Below are 18,390 nucleotides of genomic sequence, written 5' to 3'. Positions count from 1 at the left end.
TCAGACTCACTTGGGGTTGTGGCACCATGGTTAACCACTCAGGGCAGAACTGTTGGTAATAAAGGACTGAAAAAGAAATCCCTTGGGAGATCAAACCTTCAGGTGCTGTTTACTCAGGCAAAGTGCAATTATCTGGGCTAACATGCAGCCTAGGAACCACAGCTCATACCTTAATCATCTTTGCAGGATGTGACTCTAAGTCAGTCATGCTCCTTGTCTGAGGAGAGGGCTAGAATATCTAAGTGACCCAAGAGACAATCAGAGGCCATATTATAAGCCATCCTATATCCCATATCCCTCCGTTTCCTTAGAACTGTCTTACATGCTATCTCTCCACTCCTAGGGTTTAAGCCCACACTTCTTTTCCTAGGAGTACATGGAAGCAAGATCATGTGGGGGAAGCCTACCAAAGGGCTGCCAGATAACTGCTGATTGATTACAAATTGTAGGCACTGGTGAGATGGGACAATTGCTATATTAACTCTGGATTACTTCAGTGAAATTCAATAGTAAGATTCAATTCTTTTGATTTTTATTTATGAGCATCTCACTTGGGTATATTTCAGGTGAGGCACTTCCTTAGTTCAACAGAATAGAAATTGTTCAACTATTGATTGAATGACTGTTGACTTAATGGGTAGGTCTAATGAAGCTGGTACAACACTGGAACGATAGCTTTGAATTCACTTGTGTGTATCTCTTTTGAAAAGTACAAGGGTAAACATACCATACCCCTTAGTGTAGACACAGTGGGGTTGCAGGCTATTTTTACACTACATAGGGTCTTGAGTAGTGCGAAAATTTCTGTTTCAAGTATCATACTAACCAAATGTGGAGAGTCAGTGCAGGAAGGTTAGAAGCAGGGATATATTATAAATTTTTAACAACCAGTTCTCCAGAAAAAAAATGTATTCAGGACATACTTTTAAATTTAATCTTCATTATTAACATTTTATCTATCACTTTCTTAAGTCTAAACAACCAATAAAACATTAAATCAAGCCTCAGTTCATGGCATTTTCCAATTTGTGAAGTATAAATGCTCACATTGAAAATTTTAACAATCAGCTCTCCAAGTTGGTTCCCACACTTAGAGGTAACAGGGGGATATGATTATCTTTCATTACAAAAAGTGTCTTGGCTTTGTGATGTCAATACATATTTCTAGGCAATATCAAATTTTGGTATTACTTGGCATAGGGGTCTTCTTTCCTTTTACAATCCTATTGGACTCACACTGGTCTTAAATCCTCTCATTTCCCCCCTCCTCCACTTTTTGCAGCTCAGGCAATTACTAAATCAATTCTTATCTTGCTTCCAGTACTTTTTTAGAATATCACCTCATTCTCATCTAAGGTATCTATCTGTTCTTTGTTTGACTAGAGTTGCAAAAGATTTTTTTAATAATCTTTTTGATTATTAAAAAAAATAATTTTTGGTAATTTAACATCTCAATTCTAGCACAATCATTCCAAAATCTATTTCATTTGAAACCTGTTGCTATCTTTTTTTTAACTTCATATCACTCACCCCCAGTATACAGTCAGTTGTCAATTACTATCAAGTTTACTATCAAAATGTGTCAAGTGCATTTCCTCCTTTCCATTTCCATTGCCATCACCTTATTTCAGGTTCTCATTCCTAAATGATTCTCGCCCCCCCCATCAGTTTCTTTTTCCCCTTCATACTTCCTCTAGATTAATCATAGATCAAATAATGTCATTCTGTTGATTGCCAAACCATCAATAATTCCTTATTTCCTAATAGTTAAATTTGAAATTCTTTAGCCAGGCATTCAAGACCCTTCAACCTGTCTTTGTATCTTCACCTCTCCTTTAGGTAGTTATTGCTTGAACTAGGCTGGTCTATACTCTTCCTGCCTTTTACTTGTCATTCCCTATGCTTGGAACATTCTCCCCCTCCATCTCCCACCCATCCCTACATCTTCAAATGGTACTCATCCTTTAAGATCCAGCTCACGAGCCACCTCCTCTGTGAAATCTTGTGAATCTCCACCCCCTTCCCCAATTCAGAAATGATCTTTCCTTCTTTAGAACTTCTACAGCATCTTGTTTGTGCCCCTTAATCAATTACCATATTCCCTTATGTATCAAAGACAGGGACCATATTTTTTTTTATTGTGATATCTCCCTCAATATCAAGCTTAGTACTGGGTACATAGCAAGTGCTTGATAAATGTTTGTTGAATCAACCCATGATATAGAACAATACAAAACCTATTGACAACCCTTGAAGAGATTACAGTCTTGGGGTACTGAATGGACAGCACAAGTGTTTAATGTTGATTTCAAAAAGGTGTTTTGGGAATACCATTGCATTGTATTGTGGCATCCATGACCTTTCAAAGACTTTCTGAAAGAAGATGGTTTTAACTTGTATTATAGATGAAAGGAGGATTAACTGATAACTAAAGGACTGATTTTTAGGCAAATTGGTATGAGAAAAAGGAAAGAGAAATGAAGGAGTAAAGGAGAACATAGAAAGTGAAAGGAAGTTTCAGGGATAACAGTAGAGGTATATGGGGAATTTACAGTGAAATGGATACATTCTAGGATCAGATGAAATAACAACAAAAAACCCCAAACAAACCTAGGACCAGATCAAAATCTGTTTTGTTTCCAGAAAAATCTCTCTCCTTAATTCTCATAACTTATCCTTGTTCCCTATGTAAAGTCTGGATCCCAAGACCTGCTAGGACAATGATGAGTATCTTTTTATTTCCTCCTCCCTAAACTTCTCCCTACCTAGTGCCTGGAGGTGAGGTTATAAATACCAGTGTTAATAATCATATTAGAAGAATGCTATGCGCACTGTTGGTGTTGCATGAATGTTGAAATCCCTTATTTATGCAAACCTGGATGGTGGGAGAGGGTGGCAGGTTTTTTTGTTTTTTTGGTTTATTTGTTTTATTTCATTTTATTCCCCTGTTCAAGAGAGAAGTTACCTCTTTCCTGGAATAGGAAAGCTGAGCAAATTTGCTTTTTGATTTAAACTGAGGCTGGAGAGGGAACGTGGGAGGGATGAGCTGTATAATTCCCATTGGAGTCCTTGCACTTACAGAAATAGTGGGTTTGATATTAGAAATGCTTGTACATTTGAGGTCATTAAGGGAGTGCTGGGATTTGATTCAACTAGCATATGGGGTGGCAAGCAAGCAAGAGGATTTACCCCTTATGTTTTAGATTGAACTGATCAACTCAATGAAGAGAAGGTTTCTGTAATGGAGCAGTAGAGTGATTGGCACCTGTATTAGGAATGTGACCATTGGAAAAAAGAGGGCCATTTTGGCAGTGTGGCATAGCTGGAATTTTCTGGTGTGAGATTCCAGACAGAATGAGTTAAAGATGACAGTTCTGAGCAACCAACAGGGTGTTTAGCTTTCACTGATGGTGACTCACTGAGCTAGATAGATACATTCTAGGATCAGATAAAAACAATAACAACAAAGAAACAGACAAAAAAACTCCAAACAAACTTAGAACCAGATCAAAATCTGTTTTGTCTCCAGGAAAATCTCTCAGCTTAATTCTCACTAATTATCCTAGTCCGCTATGCATTTGTAAAGTTTGGATCTCTAGACCTTCAAGGACAAGGATGAGTGATCTTTTTTTTTCCCTTCTCCCTAAACTTTTCCCTACCAAGTGCCTGGAGGTGATGTTATTAATATCAATGTTAATAGTTGTGTTAGAAGAATGCTGTGCATACTGTTGTGTTGAATGAATGTTGGAATCATTTATTTATGTATAATCTTTTTTTAAAGGAACAATGATGCCCAAAGGCAACTCACAGCTCAAATCTGGTTTCCCTATCTAATGCAGAATTCTACCAGAATTTTTTGGTTTTTTCCCCTCTCCCTTTGCTTTGTCTTTGTAAATGTCACCAAAAATAGAGACATATTTAACTTGTAGCCAGGTATATTACAGATTAGATAAATGATTTAGAATAAAAGCCTGAAGATAAAACATCTGACTTTAAAAAGTAGGTTTGAGAGCAGTAATATGGAAATATAGTGGTAGTCTACTGTTCCCCCTGCCCCTCATTTTTCCTTATTAATATCTGATTGTGGTAGTTCTGCATTTGATCAAGTGTGAGTAGACTGACATGAAGGCTATAAATTGCTAATCACCATTAAAGAGCTAGAAGGGACCTTAGAAATTGTGTAACTCAACCTCATGAGACCCAGAGAGGTTTCAGTTTGTCCAAAGTCTTACAGGTAGTCAGTTATAAAACTGACATTTGAACTTAGGACCACTTGATTCCAAATCCAGGGCTTTTGTTATTTGCAACATTTTGTTCCTAGGGTAGAAGCTCCTTTCACATTTGAAAACTGATACCTTCAGTCTTAGATGGTTGCTTAGAATACTTGCCTGTGGGTCACATAGTTATAGGATATGGACCCAGATCTTCCTGACCAGGAGTTCTTAGCCTTGTTTCTGTTCACTACACCAAGGCCTCTCAGTGTTTTAGAAGCATGCACAAAGTCTCTTGTTGATTTCCCCTCACCCCTGTAAAACAACAACAACCAAGGAGGGGTTTTACAACACAGATTTGGCCATTCCAACATGCCTTAAAAGTCAACTTCATGCTCTTCTAAAGATTTGCGCTTAATCGTGATTTAGGATTTGCAGATACCATGAAGCGTTTGGGATTTTTCTTTTCTATCAATCGTTAACTGGTATATGAAGCTATTTCAGATGTGGTCAGACTCAAAACTCCGGGTGGGGAACCTTCGGCCTTGAGATCACATGTGGTCCTCTAGGTCCTTAAGTGTGGCCTTTGGAATGTATTTGGTTTGGTCACGCTTGAGGACATAGAGGGCCACATGTGGTCTCGAGGCTGCAGGTTGCACACTCCTACTCTAAACAATTCTAACAGGACTCATACTTACATAAAATACTGTTGCGAAGCATTTGCAATTGTATTTGGAAACAATGCCTCCAGAAGTAGCAGTGCTATCTCTGTCATAGTATCTGCAAGAGCTACTTTTAAAAAAATGATTTGGTTCCTCTTTAGCAGAAACAGTGTTTCAGTTGGAGAATATTGGTAGAAATATGACATTAGTTGGGAGAAAATAGAGAAACTTGATTTTTATTTTTGTACCTACTTAATAGACACTTTGAAGGAGAATGTTGGACAATAGAAAGGCTTACTCTTACTATGATGGGTTTATAATTTGATTTCCCTGCTTTTTGTTCACGTGGGAATTACCTTTAACAAGCAGTTTGAATTGAGCAACTTATTTCATCCGTAAAATGGGCCCGTCTCTTTCAGCTCCAAACATTCTACGAAGCACCATAGAAATGTAAAATTGTTAGCTGTGAAATGATGCCCTTAGATGAACTAATCTGTAATCTTTCTTCTAGCTCTAAAGCGCTCATATGGTGACTCTTAATGATGGTTGAAGGCTCTGAACTGGATTAGGAGAAGGGAGATTGTCTCTTGTAGGGCCATCTCCAATACTGTCATGCTGAGTGATCTTGAGACAGTTAGGTACCCCTTCTGAGCCTCCATTTCCCCATCTAGGTAGTTGGGATAATAGTATCTGTATCTATTATAATAAATAAGTGATAATAATATGATAATAAACTATTATAATATAACAGGATCTATTATAAACCACTGAAAATTAGCACGAGAACCCACAAGGAGACTGAGAATGTTAGACCTTGTCAATAAAAAAAGAAACTGCCCTTGTCCCAGCTGTGGTACATCTTCTTGTAATTTCTTCCTGTGCCTACTGCCAGCATGTAGGCTTATGGTGTTCTTTGCTTCTGATGGCTATTTCTTTCCCTCCTCCTTCCCTTTTGCAGACATGCCTCGAATTGGAACGCTACTTGCAGACAGAGCCCAGGAGGATCTCTGAGACTTTTGGTGAGGACTTGGACTGCTTCCTTCATGCTGCTCCTCACCCGAGCATTGAGGAAAGCTTCCGGCGCCTGGATCCCCTCCTGCTCCCTATGGAAGCATCCACGTGTGAGAAAAGCTCTGCAGTGGACATTCTGCTCTCCCGGGACAAGTTGCTATCTGAGACTTGCCTCAGCCTGCAGCCTCCAAGTTCCTCCTTAGATAGCTACACAGCAGTCAACCAGGCCCAGCTCAATGCAGTGACCTCATTAACACCTCCTTCCTCCCCTGAGCTCAGCCGCCATTTGGTCAAAACCTCACAGACTCTCTCAGCTGTAGATGGCACAGTGACATTGAAACTGGTGGCCAAGAAGACCTCGCTTAGCTCAGTAAAGGTGGGAGGGGTGGCAGCTGCAGCTGCAGTGGCATCAGCTGGGACCATAAAGAGTGGACAGAGTGACAGTGAACAAGGAGGGATAGGGGCTGACGCATCCCCCGAAAACAAGAAGAGGGTTCACCGTTGTCAGTTTAACGGGTGCCGGAAGGTTTATACAAAAAGCTCCCACTTAAAGGCCCACCAGAGGACTCACACAGGTAGTGGTACAAGTAGGACACATGTGATTTCTCTCCTTTATTTCCTCCTTTAGCCCCACAATGTAATGGACCTACTCTTATTCTGACACTTGTATTCCATAGGCTGCTTCTGAGGATATTGTGGTGGGAGGTGACGGAATGGAATGGCTGGCTTTTTGGTGTCAGATGTCAAGATGTCCCATGTTCTAGAGATGGCATTAGGCTTGATATGAGGAAGCATTTCTTAAAATTAGAGCTATCATAAAGGACAATTGTACTGCCACTAAAGATACTGAATTCCCCTTCACTAGAGGTCTTTGAGTGACTTTTTATCAAGATTATAGAAGGGATTCCTTTTGGGCATAGCTTGTCTCTGAGGTTCTTTGGGGGGTCATTGTGCACTATGGCGGTGAAGTACCTTCCTAAATTGGGGGGGTTGACTCTTCATGATTGCATTTAGGGAATCTATCATTTTCAAAGTCTAGCTATGTATAAATCACTGCAGCCATCTGGCTGCTGTCATTCTGTGGTCTCTTCATGTGTTTAGGCTTTTGCTATTAATTCAAGTCGATATGTTTGTGATTATAGAGCTTCGGCTATGGTATTTGGTTTGGTTTTATTTTTATTTATTTATTTTTTGGTTGGCGGCATCCTTCCATGAATTCACTGTTAAAAGAGAGACCTAGGGTTTTACTAGCCCCAGTTCCTCCAGCAATTCTGATTTTTATCACTCACCAACAGCAGGGGAGTTTCAGAGTTCATTAGATGTGATTATTCTGTAATTAATTGGCATTTCCTCTTTTGCATTGTTCTCTTGCTCTTGTTTTACTGGGAGATGGTAAGATAACTTTATAATGAGCTTGTTACTACAAAATTGCTAACATGTGCCTGTATTGCAATGTGTGTGGCTTGGAGGGGTCGGTATATTTCAGGAGAGCTCCTTGGTATAGGCAGACTAGAAGCCAGATTGGTCTTTTAAGCTAAAGAATATCATAGTTAAGCTAATATAGTGTGGTCTACCCCAAACCAGAGTGCATGTATTCCTGTAAAGAAGATGTTGAAATCCCCTAGTAAGTGTATTTTTATGCATCTTGTAAGAGCTACTAGTGGTGGTGGTGGTGGTATAGTGATGAATGCCCTAGGTATCACCTAAATCAGTGATAATCTTTGTGATTGGGATAGTCAGAAATGAGACAAAATCATATATGGGTTAGGAAGAGGATGAAATCTGTGGAAAAACTGGATGGACAACTCAAAGGAGATAGAAGTCAGTGTTGGTCACTTATCTTGGGAACACTTTTTGGTGCAGTTCTTGGAACTAATCTCAGAGAAATGGTTCTGGGACTCACAGAACCTGTCCCAACCAAATGGCATTGACCTTTTATTTCAAATTGGTCTCTTTCAAAGCTTTTAGGCAGGAGAGTATGACTTATTTTATAAAGTAGGGCATAATATATAGCAAGATGAAGCCATAATGTTTGACCTCTAAATCTTTATCATACGAGGCCAGGAATTGGGATGAGCCACATCTGATATTGTTCCTTTGCCAGCAAAGGATGAGGACATATGCCCCTCTAAATCAAAATCTTAATTTCCCATATGGTTCACGGTTGGTGTAAGTCTTCTGGTGAGGCATTCTTTTATAATTCTGTAAGCTCATCAGAATAGTGACCTTCATGCTTGCAACTGAGTGGTTGTTTTAGTCACTAGATCTCAGGGCCTGAACTTTCATCTGTCTAAGCCAAACCTATCTCTGTTGATTCTCTATCTCTTGCTGTTCTGAGATGTTTCTTTTTCTCATAGCAACTTTATCCTCAAAAGTGGGTTTACAGTTTTTTTTAAGTCTTTAGAGTCAGTGATTAAAATATTGAGATGTTGAATTGTTAGCCAACTTGGCTTCCTAAGCTATCTCATCTTGCTTCCGTGTCAGTGACTTGAAGAAGAGAGGAGGAAAAGTTGGAGTTTTAAGTTGGAAAAGGGCATAGGTGATTTCCCATATATGTGCAGAATTTGTGATTATGTACCTAGCCCCAGTAAAATCCAGTTGCTATGAGTGACAGGCCTGAAGGCATCATGTCAGAAAGAAAACTTTGGAAAGCAAAGATCCTTTCCTTACCTATCAGTGTTGTTAAACAAACACATAGTCTGGAGGTTCAGGATTTACTTATTCATCTTGATCCCTTGGATCAGGAGCCACATCCTGTAGTGGGACGCTGGACTAGAGAACTTTTTCCACATTGGCAACTCAGTTCAGAGTAAATCAAGGATTGATAATGATTACTGAGGCTTGAATGGTGATATGCCTCTTGGAACCTAGAGCACACACACAATGGGATGGTAAGTTAGCATTAGGGGAATTTGCCAACACCCAGGTAAAACCTTGATTGCTCGACTGAAGTTGTTTATCCTTTCCTGTCTCCAAACCTCCCACAGTCGTGTCCTACCCTTCCTCTGAGCAGTAAAAACTGAGTGGGAGATGGTGACCCAAGTTAGACTGGCTAATGAAAAGAATGATGAGTCATCACTGGTCAGTAGAATGTGTTTTGGTGTCTATTAATGGTCCATTGAAGTTGTAATGGTCTTTAGCAATACTGATGGTTTTATCCTCTGAAGAAAAGAGAAACTTATCACCTTGTGTCCTGGAGAAACAGTTTGCCTGTGAAACGTTCCTCAGGGGAAAAATCTTTAGAAGGAAGGATAGGTGTCTGAGAGCAAAGAGAGAGAATTAATTCAGGCTAAATGGATGGGAATGCAAAGTATTTATTTGGATTTGGTGTGAATGGGGCACAGGGGGAACTGAAAAAAAGGTGATAATTTATGTGGTGTAGATGAACCAAGAATAATGGAGGAAGTGTGAAGGATGGAATTAAATTAAATCCAAACACAGACCGGGAAAGAGGAGAGTAAAGCTTGGGGGGAGAGGGACAAAAGTACATGGCAAAGGGGATTCTAGAAAGAAAAAAAATTGCTGATATAAGTGAGAAAATGCAGGGAGAGCTGCTGACCAAATGTTTGGAGGAGGTTAAAAAAGCTGAGCAGGATAGATGGGTTCTGGTTGGGTGGAGATTTAATCCAGGCACTCTAACCCAGGGCTCCCATAAATTCAATATTGACAATTCCAGCCTCTTCCTCTCTTGGAAGTGTAGGCAGAGAGGGCCACCCCTGAAGAGTAGGGGGTGGGGGTTGTCAAGAAGTCTGTGATTGGTTTCTAGAAGCACATAGAAGTATGGCCAATGCTTTGGACCTTGGCATCCAGGAAAAGGTTGGAATAAATAAGGACATGTGAGGCTTTCCCTGGCCCCTGTACAAACAGAGTTCCAATAAATCGCTAATATTGCTGATTTGCTTACCTTGGAGATTTAAGAACCATTTGTTTTAATCTCCATAAAGACAGTGTTCAGTGCCCTGGCAGGGATGTCTCTCTCTATATGGCAGGCTCCTTCTAGGTTGATTCCTTCAAATTCTCTGCCAAGGAGAAAGTCAGACAATGAAGTTAAATGAATTTAAAGGCAGGAAAATGTCCAAGCTAATGACTAGGGCATTAATACTAGTTGCCCATGGAAGGTGGGAAAGGGGAGAGGTGAAAGGAATAGGTCAGAAATGGAACAAAAGAGGGAAGATCATAAGATCTCTGTAAAATAAAGTTCATGCAAATGGAGATATGGTTTATCCTTTCTTCTTGCCCTCAATACAAAACACACACAAGTGTGCACATGCATGCACGAGCACAGACACACATTCCTACCTTTAAAACTCTAGCACTTGCACATCCTAATACACCCCTTTTGGCATTCATGTTGTTCTCTGTGGTCCCCCTTTCATTGCATTTTTGTTATGGGGGGGGAAGTTTTCTTTCTTAGTAATTAAACTATTGTGACCATAGTCTACTGGGCTGATTCAAGGTGAAACATGCATTACTTCTAGTTATAGTTCCACTGAAATTATTTTTTATTTTCAGTGCCCAAATCTCCCCATTTCCCACCACACCAAAATGATGTGTAAAATTTTACTTTCCCTCCACTGAAGATGAAATGCAAATTTGCTTATTCTCAAATATTCCTTTAAACAAGAAAGAGAAAAAAAGCTTATTAAAATTGGTAGTTTATGTATTATCAGTTTAGATATCATTTGACAAGTCATTTCAACCTAGGAGCATGTATATACAATATATCATAGAGTAATTAGAATTGAAGAGATCCTGGGAAGGTCCTTCAATTCTGTCATCTACTTCTAAGACCTAAACTGTCATCAGCAGATGGGTGTGTCTTGTTTGAATTTATGTGTTGAAGGAAAATATTTTAGAACATGAAAACTACAGTAATTGGATTGTAAACAATAACAGGACAACATTATTTTTTAGCCATAGAGCAAAAAAGATCATAGGATTGTATATTTAAAACTGCCAATCCATTCATTTTAAAGATGAGGAATTTAATGTATGTGGCAGTTGTGATTTGCCCAAGGTTACATGGGTAGTAGGCATCAGAGGTGGGCTTTGAATCCAGGATTTCATGTTTTATAGCCATCTCTCTACATTCCACAGTGATTACAAGGGTAACATGGAAAATGGAAATCTACCTATTATGCCAAAGCCTAATCTCAGTGAATCATTTCAACCTTCTCCTAAACTAAACTTTTTTTATAAGATACCTTAACAAAAAACTAAATTAACTTTTCTCACTTGAAGACAAATCCATAGGCCATAAGTTCTCTATAAAATTAAAGACAAAACTTCCTTTGAGTCAACACGATTTTGCTAAGAAATATATATTTAATATATGAAAGTATATATATGTATAATATATACATACATACATACATACATACATACATCGGGGGAAATTTTTTTATTCTTTCACTACCCCTTTACCTCTGCCCTGAGTAAGTTGACTTAGAAATGACCATTCACCTCTTTGGAGAATTTTTCTTATATGTATATTTTTAATTATTTTTTCCAATTTATTGATTTATTTTTTTCATTTTCAACATTCACTTCCATAAGTTTTAAGTTTTCTCCCCCTCCCTCCACAAGACGGCATGCAATCTGATATAGTCTGTACATATAAATTCCGATTAAACACATTTTCACATTAGTCAAGTTGCATGGAAGAATTTTAATGAATGGGAGAAATCATGAGATGTAAAACAAAACAAAACAAAGCAACAAAGAGAATAGTCTGTTTCGTTCTGCATTCCAACCCCACAGTTGAGAATTATTTGTTTTTTAATAGCCCAATTCTAGTGCTAACAGTCTATCTAGGATGGGACATTTCACATTCTGGAATTCATTTTGGAGTCCAGAAGATCATTTGGGGAGTGAAGCTTGTTCTAAATCAGATCACAGTGTCTAATGCAGATTAGGGCTTGCTGGAACTCATGTAGAAACCAATCCAAACTCTTAAGGTACTTCTGTCTGCTACCTACTTCAGCGTGGAGCCCTCAAGGGATGCTATTGGTCCAGAAAGAGAGAAATGAGAAGTACGACGGATATTGTTTTCTTCTTAGCTAAGTGTTGAAAGGAATTGAGCTTGTAGTTTACAACCAAGTGGAGTAAATGGTAGCCACTTTATTTGCATTCCAAAAGGAACTATTGGGAAAGGTCTTAAAAAGCCCCAATTACCAAATAGACCGATCCAAGGAGATTACAGAAAATGTCATCTGTTTTCCTATCTCTACCTTTCGAGCTGTTGCTGTTTCTACTAAGAATCATCTTGCATTTATATCGGGGATTTCCTGTAAAATCCCCAAGCAATTTTTCATCAAATGACATCAGTTTTCTATATCCTGTTCCCCCAAATAAGTAACTACTGTTGTCTTCAGTCAAAACTGAGAAAACTGAGGTGCAGAGAAGTTAAATATTTGATCCAGGGTAGGGGAAGTCTGTGTCAGTCAAATTCAGGTCTCCTGACTATAGACAAGGTGGGGAACCTCGCCTCAAAGCTACATGTGTCCTTCTAGGTCCTCGAGTGCTGCCTTTTGGCTGAGTTCAAGTTTTACGAACAAATCCTTTTATTAAGGGTATTTGTTCTGTGAAGTTTGGATTCAGTCAAAGAGCTGCACTTGAGGACCTATATGTTCTGTGAAATTTGGGTTTGGTCGAAGAGCTGCACTTGAGGACCTAGAGGACCACGTGGCCTCGAGGCCGCAGCTTCCCCACCCCAGCTACAGACCATCTCATTTCTTATTTACTTAGGGGGTGTGGTCTTTTCCAAGTAGGAAGGATGAAAGAAGGAGAGAGGAGCAGGAATTCAGGGAAGAGGCAGTCTGTGAAAATGAGAGAGTAAATGGTTGTAAATCTTTGCACTTGGATGTCAGAGATAGTATGGATGGAAATGTTTGAGCTGGTGATAGGAAATACTTGATAGGGTAATAGGATGCACCTCAGCCAGGAGAAGGACTCTTAGATGTAATGAAATGCTCCATTTCTCCTGTAGAGCTGGGTAGTGTCTGATGTTATGCTTGTCTTTCAAAATGATGCCATGGGTGATCATACCCTTATTTATAGTTATTGTGGCCTTATTTCAGTACCAGAAACATCAATCACCAGGGGAAAAAAATGAAATACTTCAATATATGTCAGGGGAATATCTGCCACTTCCCCTGCTGGACTACAGAAAGGGAACAATTGGGTGTATACAATGGATAAATTTAAGATGTTAAAGAACATTTAATATGCTAACACAGGGCTGAGCCGTTAATGAGGTTCATTAATTAAGTTTATCCATGTGGTAAGAGAAACTCATTAAAACCTGATTACAGAAGAAAAAGTTGAATAAAGTTAGTCAATCCAAAAAAAAAAAAAGAACCACATAAAAGTTTAATAGCAAGATCCTACGATTTGGTCTCCATATGCTATTTAAAGACAAGAGGAGAGGCGATATGGAATAAAGTGCCCCTACCAAATTAGATGACATGATTTTTCAAGTGAGGACTCATTTTTCATTAGCAAGAATGTTGGGATAACTGAACCACATATTATTGGTCAGAATAGTGTAAATGGTGCACATATAGAAGAGGAACATTTATTTTAGCATTGTAACATCTAATAGATGTTGGTGTTATGGTAAATCCACTCCAGATGTCTTTATAATGCATAATTGGTAGTCACAAAGTAAATAAATATATGTTATGAAAGAGACGGAAAAGAAAGAAAAAATATATAGTTAATGAGTATTTAATAATCACCAATTAAGATCTATCAAGGATCTATTATGCTTAGTACTGAATCGTCCCTGTCCTCAAGGACCTTACATTTTAATGTAAAGCAGATTAAATAGGCAAGAGCAGGGTATTTAATAATGCTACTATTATAGTTAAAATCTGATCTCAAAAGAGGATCTACCTTAATGACATGGAGTTTCTGTAGGGCAGTGAAAAATGATAGGAGACAGGGGTGAAAGCTTCCTCATGCACAAAAGATTAGCAGAGAGATGCTGTGAAAGAGCCCCGTGTCAAAGAATGGTATCTAAAGGCAGCCTGGGCACAATCCCTTTGCCTTACTCACTCTTTAACAAGAGAACAATGAAACATTATACAAAAACTGTATCCACTGCAGTGTGGTAATGATGATGGTAATAATGCTTACCCCATACATTTTGCTTGGGGCGAGAGGTGGGTGGTTCTGAGGATAGGAAGAAAGTAAAATGAGTTGTAGTTTGGAAGGAGAAGGGGTAGAGAAATGGGTTCTAAATTACTGCAGGTAGACATCATTATTACACCTGTAGCTCCCGAAGTTGAAATAGGGGTAAAAAGAGGAATGATTTCACTCGGATGGAGAAGATGCAATGAGTATGTCATGCGTGATAAAAGAAAATCTTTATAGCTTTTAAATTTTGATGTGACTCATCATCTTAAAAGTTGATAAATACAAGAGGAGATATGAAAGGATATTTGTAAAATACTCAGAAATACCTCGAAGAATCCAGAGTATAGTCTATAGAAAAATACTTAGGTAATTCAATTAATGAAGCCTTTGGGGACAAAACTGGCCCCTTTGAACAATCTTTATAAATTAAGCATTCCATTTCAAATGCTCATGTGCCAAACCAAAACCAACCAAAGTAACTGAGTTTATTTCTTCATCAGTAAAATAAGACTTGACTAAATAACTTCTAAGGGATCTCCACTTTTCCCCCAACTCTTAAAAGTCAATGTTCATGATTCTACCTCCCCAGTTTCTATAGGTATGTGCATAGCTGAAATTAAATAGGCCAAATGCTTGGCAAAGTTGTTGAATCTAAAAAATTTATCTTCCTAGTTCTAGCTTCCTCCTGTACACATTTTTTAATCCCCTGTAGCAACCTCTCTTCATTGACTTCTCTCTTTTTTCCTCTATTAAAATTGAAAGGATAGTGTATTGTTCTTTTATAGGATTTTAGATTTAGAGCTAGAGGAGATGCGAGAGGTTGTCAGATTGTATACCCCTCCTTTGACAGGTAAGACAGGTAGTTTGAGGCAGAGCCAGGATTTTATCTTGGGTCTTCAAGTGTTAAATTCACTCCCCCACTTACTTTCTGATTATGTACATGTTGGTGTCAGCGTTATTTTAACCAGATATTTGCATTTTAATCTTAGATTATAGAAGGATTTGTTCAGGGTTAGGAGAATTTCTGGAATTAGTAAGCAGATCAGGAGAGGTTTGGTTTCAGGTGGAGGTGCTTTCTCTGTCTTTGTCTCTCTCTCTCTGTCTCTTTGTCTCTGTCTGCCTCTCTCTCTGTCTTTCTCTCCTTGGTAAGACCCAATCGAGGATCAAATGAGATAATATTCATAAAGCATTTAACACTGTGGCTGGCACATAGGAGGCACTTAATAAATGCCCACTCCATTATTCTCTTAGCAGATCCCTTCCTTCCCAGACTTTTCTAGGCCCTCCTTTTCTCTACAACCACTTCCATTTTCCTCTTTAAGCAGAGGTCAGCCCTTCCCCTTATTTCCTTCAGTCTCAAAACTCCAAGCCTTCTTTTTTCTTTCTGATACATGTGACATTAGTTTAACAAAATTTAAATAATCTTTTAATGTAGTAATCACCCCTTTTTGATGTCCTGAAATGTATCCATTGCCTTTTGTGTCGTTTCTACTTCTGATAATGGAATCTCTACAAACACATGCCATGGGGATGCATCTTCTTGATTAATCTTATAATTTGCATTCCATGTTTAAAATATGGAAGGTGTTAAAATAATGGTAGTACAGGGTATCCCAAAAGTCTTCATCCAAATAATTTGTTTTAGTAGCTTAAAACTAATTTAAGATTTGGGGAATATGCTATGTATCATTTTCTCACAAGCAACATAGGTTTTAGGGGTTTAAATATAACTAAATGATAAAAGCCACAATAACTTACTAAACCAGAAAAAGAAAATAATAAATCCCAGTCTGTTTGCCAAAAGGAAAAAAATGACCTATTGCTATCTGAGAGACATTTTTCTTCAGGGCTGAATTTTGCCCATTTAAGTGTGTTACTGTTTAACTTTTGCCTCTGAAGCATCTTGCCTATGTTGCTTTTCAGACATAAGATATTTTACTCAAAGACTTATTGGATTGTTCCTGTATAGAAACTAATGTTAAGTGAGAGCTGTTCCCCAGGCCCCAGGAGGCTAAGGCATGGATTATCAAATACAATGTGTAATTGCATTTGTCCAGAAAACAGTTACACAGGTTGTTGTATATATGCCTTATGTGGAATAGGGGGAAGAAATGCTGAGTTTAGCCAGAAGAACTGGCTTTGAATCCCTCATATGACACTCCCTAGTTCCTTAACCATGAGCAAATCACCTAATATCTCTTAGCCTCATTTTTTAAACCTATAAAATGGGGGGGAAAGAAGAGGGAGGGGACCTAACCTAATGGGTAGTTGTGAAGACAGCACTTTGTAAATGGTAAAACACTACAAAAACGTGACCTAGACAACACAAGGTGACTTGTGCACATCTGAAATCACAGTTATTGCACAGAATTGCTGAATACTTTGGAATATCTGTAATTTTTTTACTCTTATGTCACGATTGTTGCCAAGTCATGCATTTATGAGTTTCTCTTTGCATCCTCCAACATAATGTCACCCCAGTGGAATTAATTATTGTAGTGATGGAGATCTAACCTGGTGGTCTCAGCCCCTTTACAACTTGCAGTGGAACTTATTGTCTACTCATCTCCAGGTTTTACCTGTGCCAAGAAAACGGTGAGTTCTCAACTCATCCGAGCCTTTTGAAATGCTGAATCTTGTACTTATGTTTACAAACACACAGAGCCAAAAGATAACTAGATCTCCTTTCTGCAATAGAAATAATAGAATATTTTGTAGTTCTAGGGTTCAGGTGGAAGTTTCAGAAAAATCATTGTGTACAAATTCAAGGGAATAGGACTTTCTATCTAAATATTGTATGTGTTTAAAATGGCAGGATGTGTTATTAAATACCTTTTTCCTTGACCCAGACATAAATACAATCATTCAAGGAAGGTGCCACAGGCTATTTAGACATTTACACAGAGCATGATTGACTGTTATCTATGTGTGGGTTGGGGAGGAAGGGGGGGTTAAGCTTTTTAAAAATATCTGAAGGCTTACAACTAAACTGAATTTGATACTAAATACTGTCATTATAGAAGACCTTTTTCTTTTTCTTTCTTATCTTTTTTTTTTAGTTCTTCCAATCTCTCTGGGGACAAAATAATGGCAGCTTGAAGCAGTAGAGAAACAGTAATTAGGGCAAATAGTAATGCTGTGTATGATTGAGGAAAATGTGAAGAAGAGAGGGAGAAAATGCAACAGACAGACTTGTACAGCTTGTTACTAGGAAACCACATCAGCATTAAATACAGTGTGCTAATTGGCTATCCTGTTACTGCCTGGGTACCAGCCTGGGCCTGCTACACCACAGCTGTTTCTGCTCTTTCTGGTTGCTAGGTAACTGCATCATTTTTTTTTCCCCCCTTTGTATTCTAGAGGCTAATTGGCTACTTCTGCTACTGGTATTGCTGCTGGGTACCAGTCTGGGCCTGCTGCTTTGCTGTTCTCCTGTCTCCTGAGGGATTTAGTTGGGGGGAGGAGAGGGAAGAAGGGGAGATATGCAGGCGATTAATGGAGCATAAGTGCAAATTCTACACGATGTCTGGCACCTGCGTCCCCTAGGCCGATTCTCTCTGTTAAACCCTCCAGCTTAGAATGCGTGTTAGAATCCTGAAGTTGGTCTCTTCTTTGATTACCTTTATGAAGGTACTCTAAAAGAAAGAAGAATTTTGAAGACTTACCATATAAATTACAGTTCTCACCTATTTAAGAAGGAGTTAATATATGATTGTACCTTTTGTTCATCCTTGACCCAGGTGCTAATGGAATGTACATCTACGTAAAATTGCTAATGACCTTAGAAGGAGACATCTTTACTCTAATGCTTTAAGACCTTCACTTATTTTTTTTTTAAAGGACCCAGCTAGTTTTTTAAAAATCAAAATCAAAAACTATTCCTTTTGCCAGTGCAGGACCATAAAAAACAAATAAAAGAGACCACAAGTAAATTCTATTCATGTGTATCACATGATGCTAACTCAAAAATGAGGAATAAAACGGAAAATTCTTGTTTCATATAACCACTGATAATGAATTAGCTTGTTATTGACCAAATTATCTTCCCTGATGGCTGAACACATATTCTATGTTCTTTTTATGATGATGAATGTATCCACTTGCCTATCCATGTAACATGTGTTATTAAAAGAATTAACATAACAAATAACATGTGTTAACAATTTAATAAAATGTATGGGTTTTAAAAATTTTGTCAGATGCCCCAAATAGAAATGCAATGAATATGAAACTGATTTTACTTTCAGAAAGAAAACCATGAAAAGAAAAGACTTAGGATCTTTGTCAAATAGGATTTTCCATTTCTCTATAGGTGTAACCAGTCATTTAAAGAAATGGGTAGAGCATGGTGCAATGGAAGGGTCTCT

At 38.4% G+C, this 18,390-nt stretch overlaps 1 protein-coding gene across 3 annotated transcripts in view; it reads left to right on the top strand.

The window, feature by feature from the left end:
• KLF7 (KLF transcription factor 7) overlaps positions 1-18,390 on the top strand; it is a 103,562-nt gene that overhangs the window by 38,108 nt on the left and 47,064 nt on the right. Inside the window, exon 2 of one of the 3 annotated variants that reach the window (XM_072617394.1) lies at positions 5,832-6,260. In XM_072617394.1, coding sequence (XP_072473495.1) covers positions 5,832-6,260 — 429 coding nt within the window. Of the gene's footprint in view, positions 1-5,831; positions 6,463-18,390 lie in introns of all 3 variants that reach the window. The other 2 variants (XM_072617393.1, XM_072617392.1) reach the window with 2 other exon arrangements.

The sequence above is a fragment of the Notamacropus eugenii genome, chromosome 6, assembly GCF_028372415.1.
Source record: "Notamacropus eugenii isolate mMacEug1 chromosome 6, mMacEug1.pri_v2, whole genome shotgun sequence".
Lineage (NCBI taxonomy): Eukaryota > Metazoa > Chordata > Mammalia > Diprotodontia > Macropodidae > Notamacropus > Notamacropus eugenii.
Note: the sequence above shows the minus strand (reverse complement) of the source record. Positions and strands in the feature narration are given on the sequence as shown.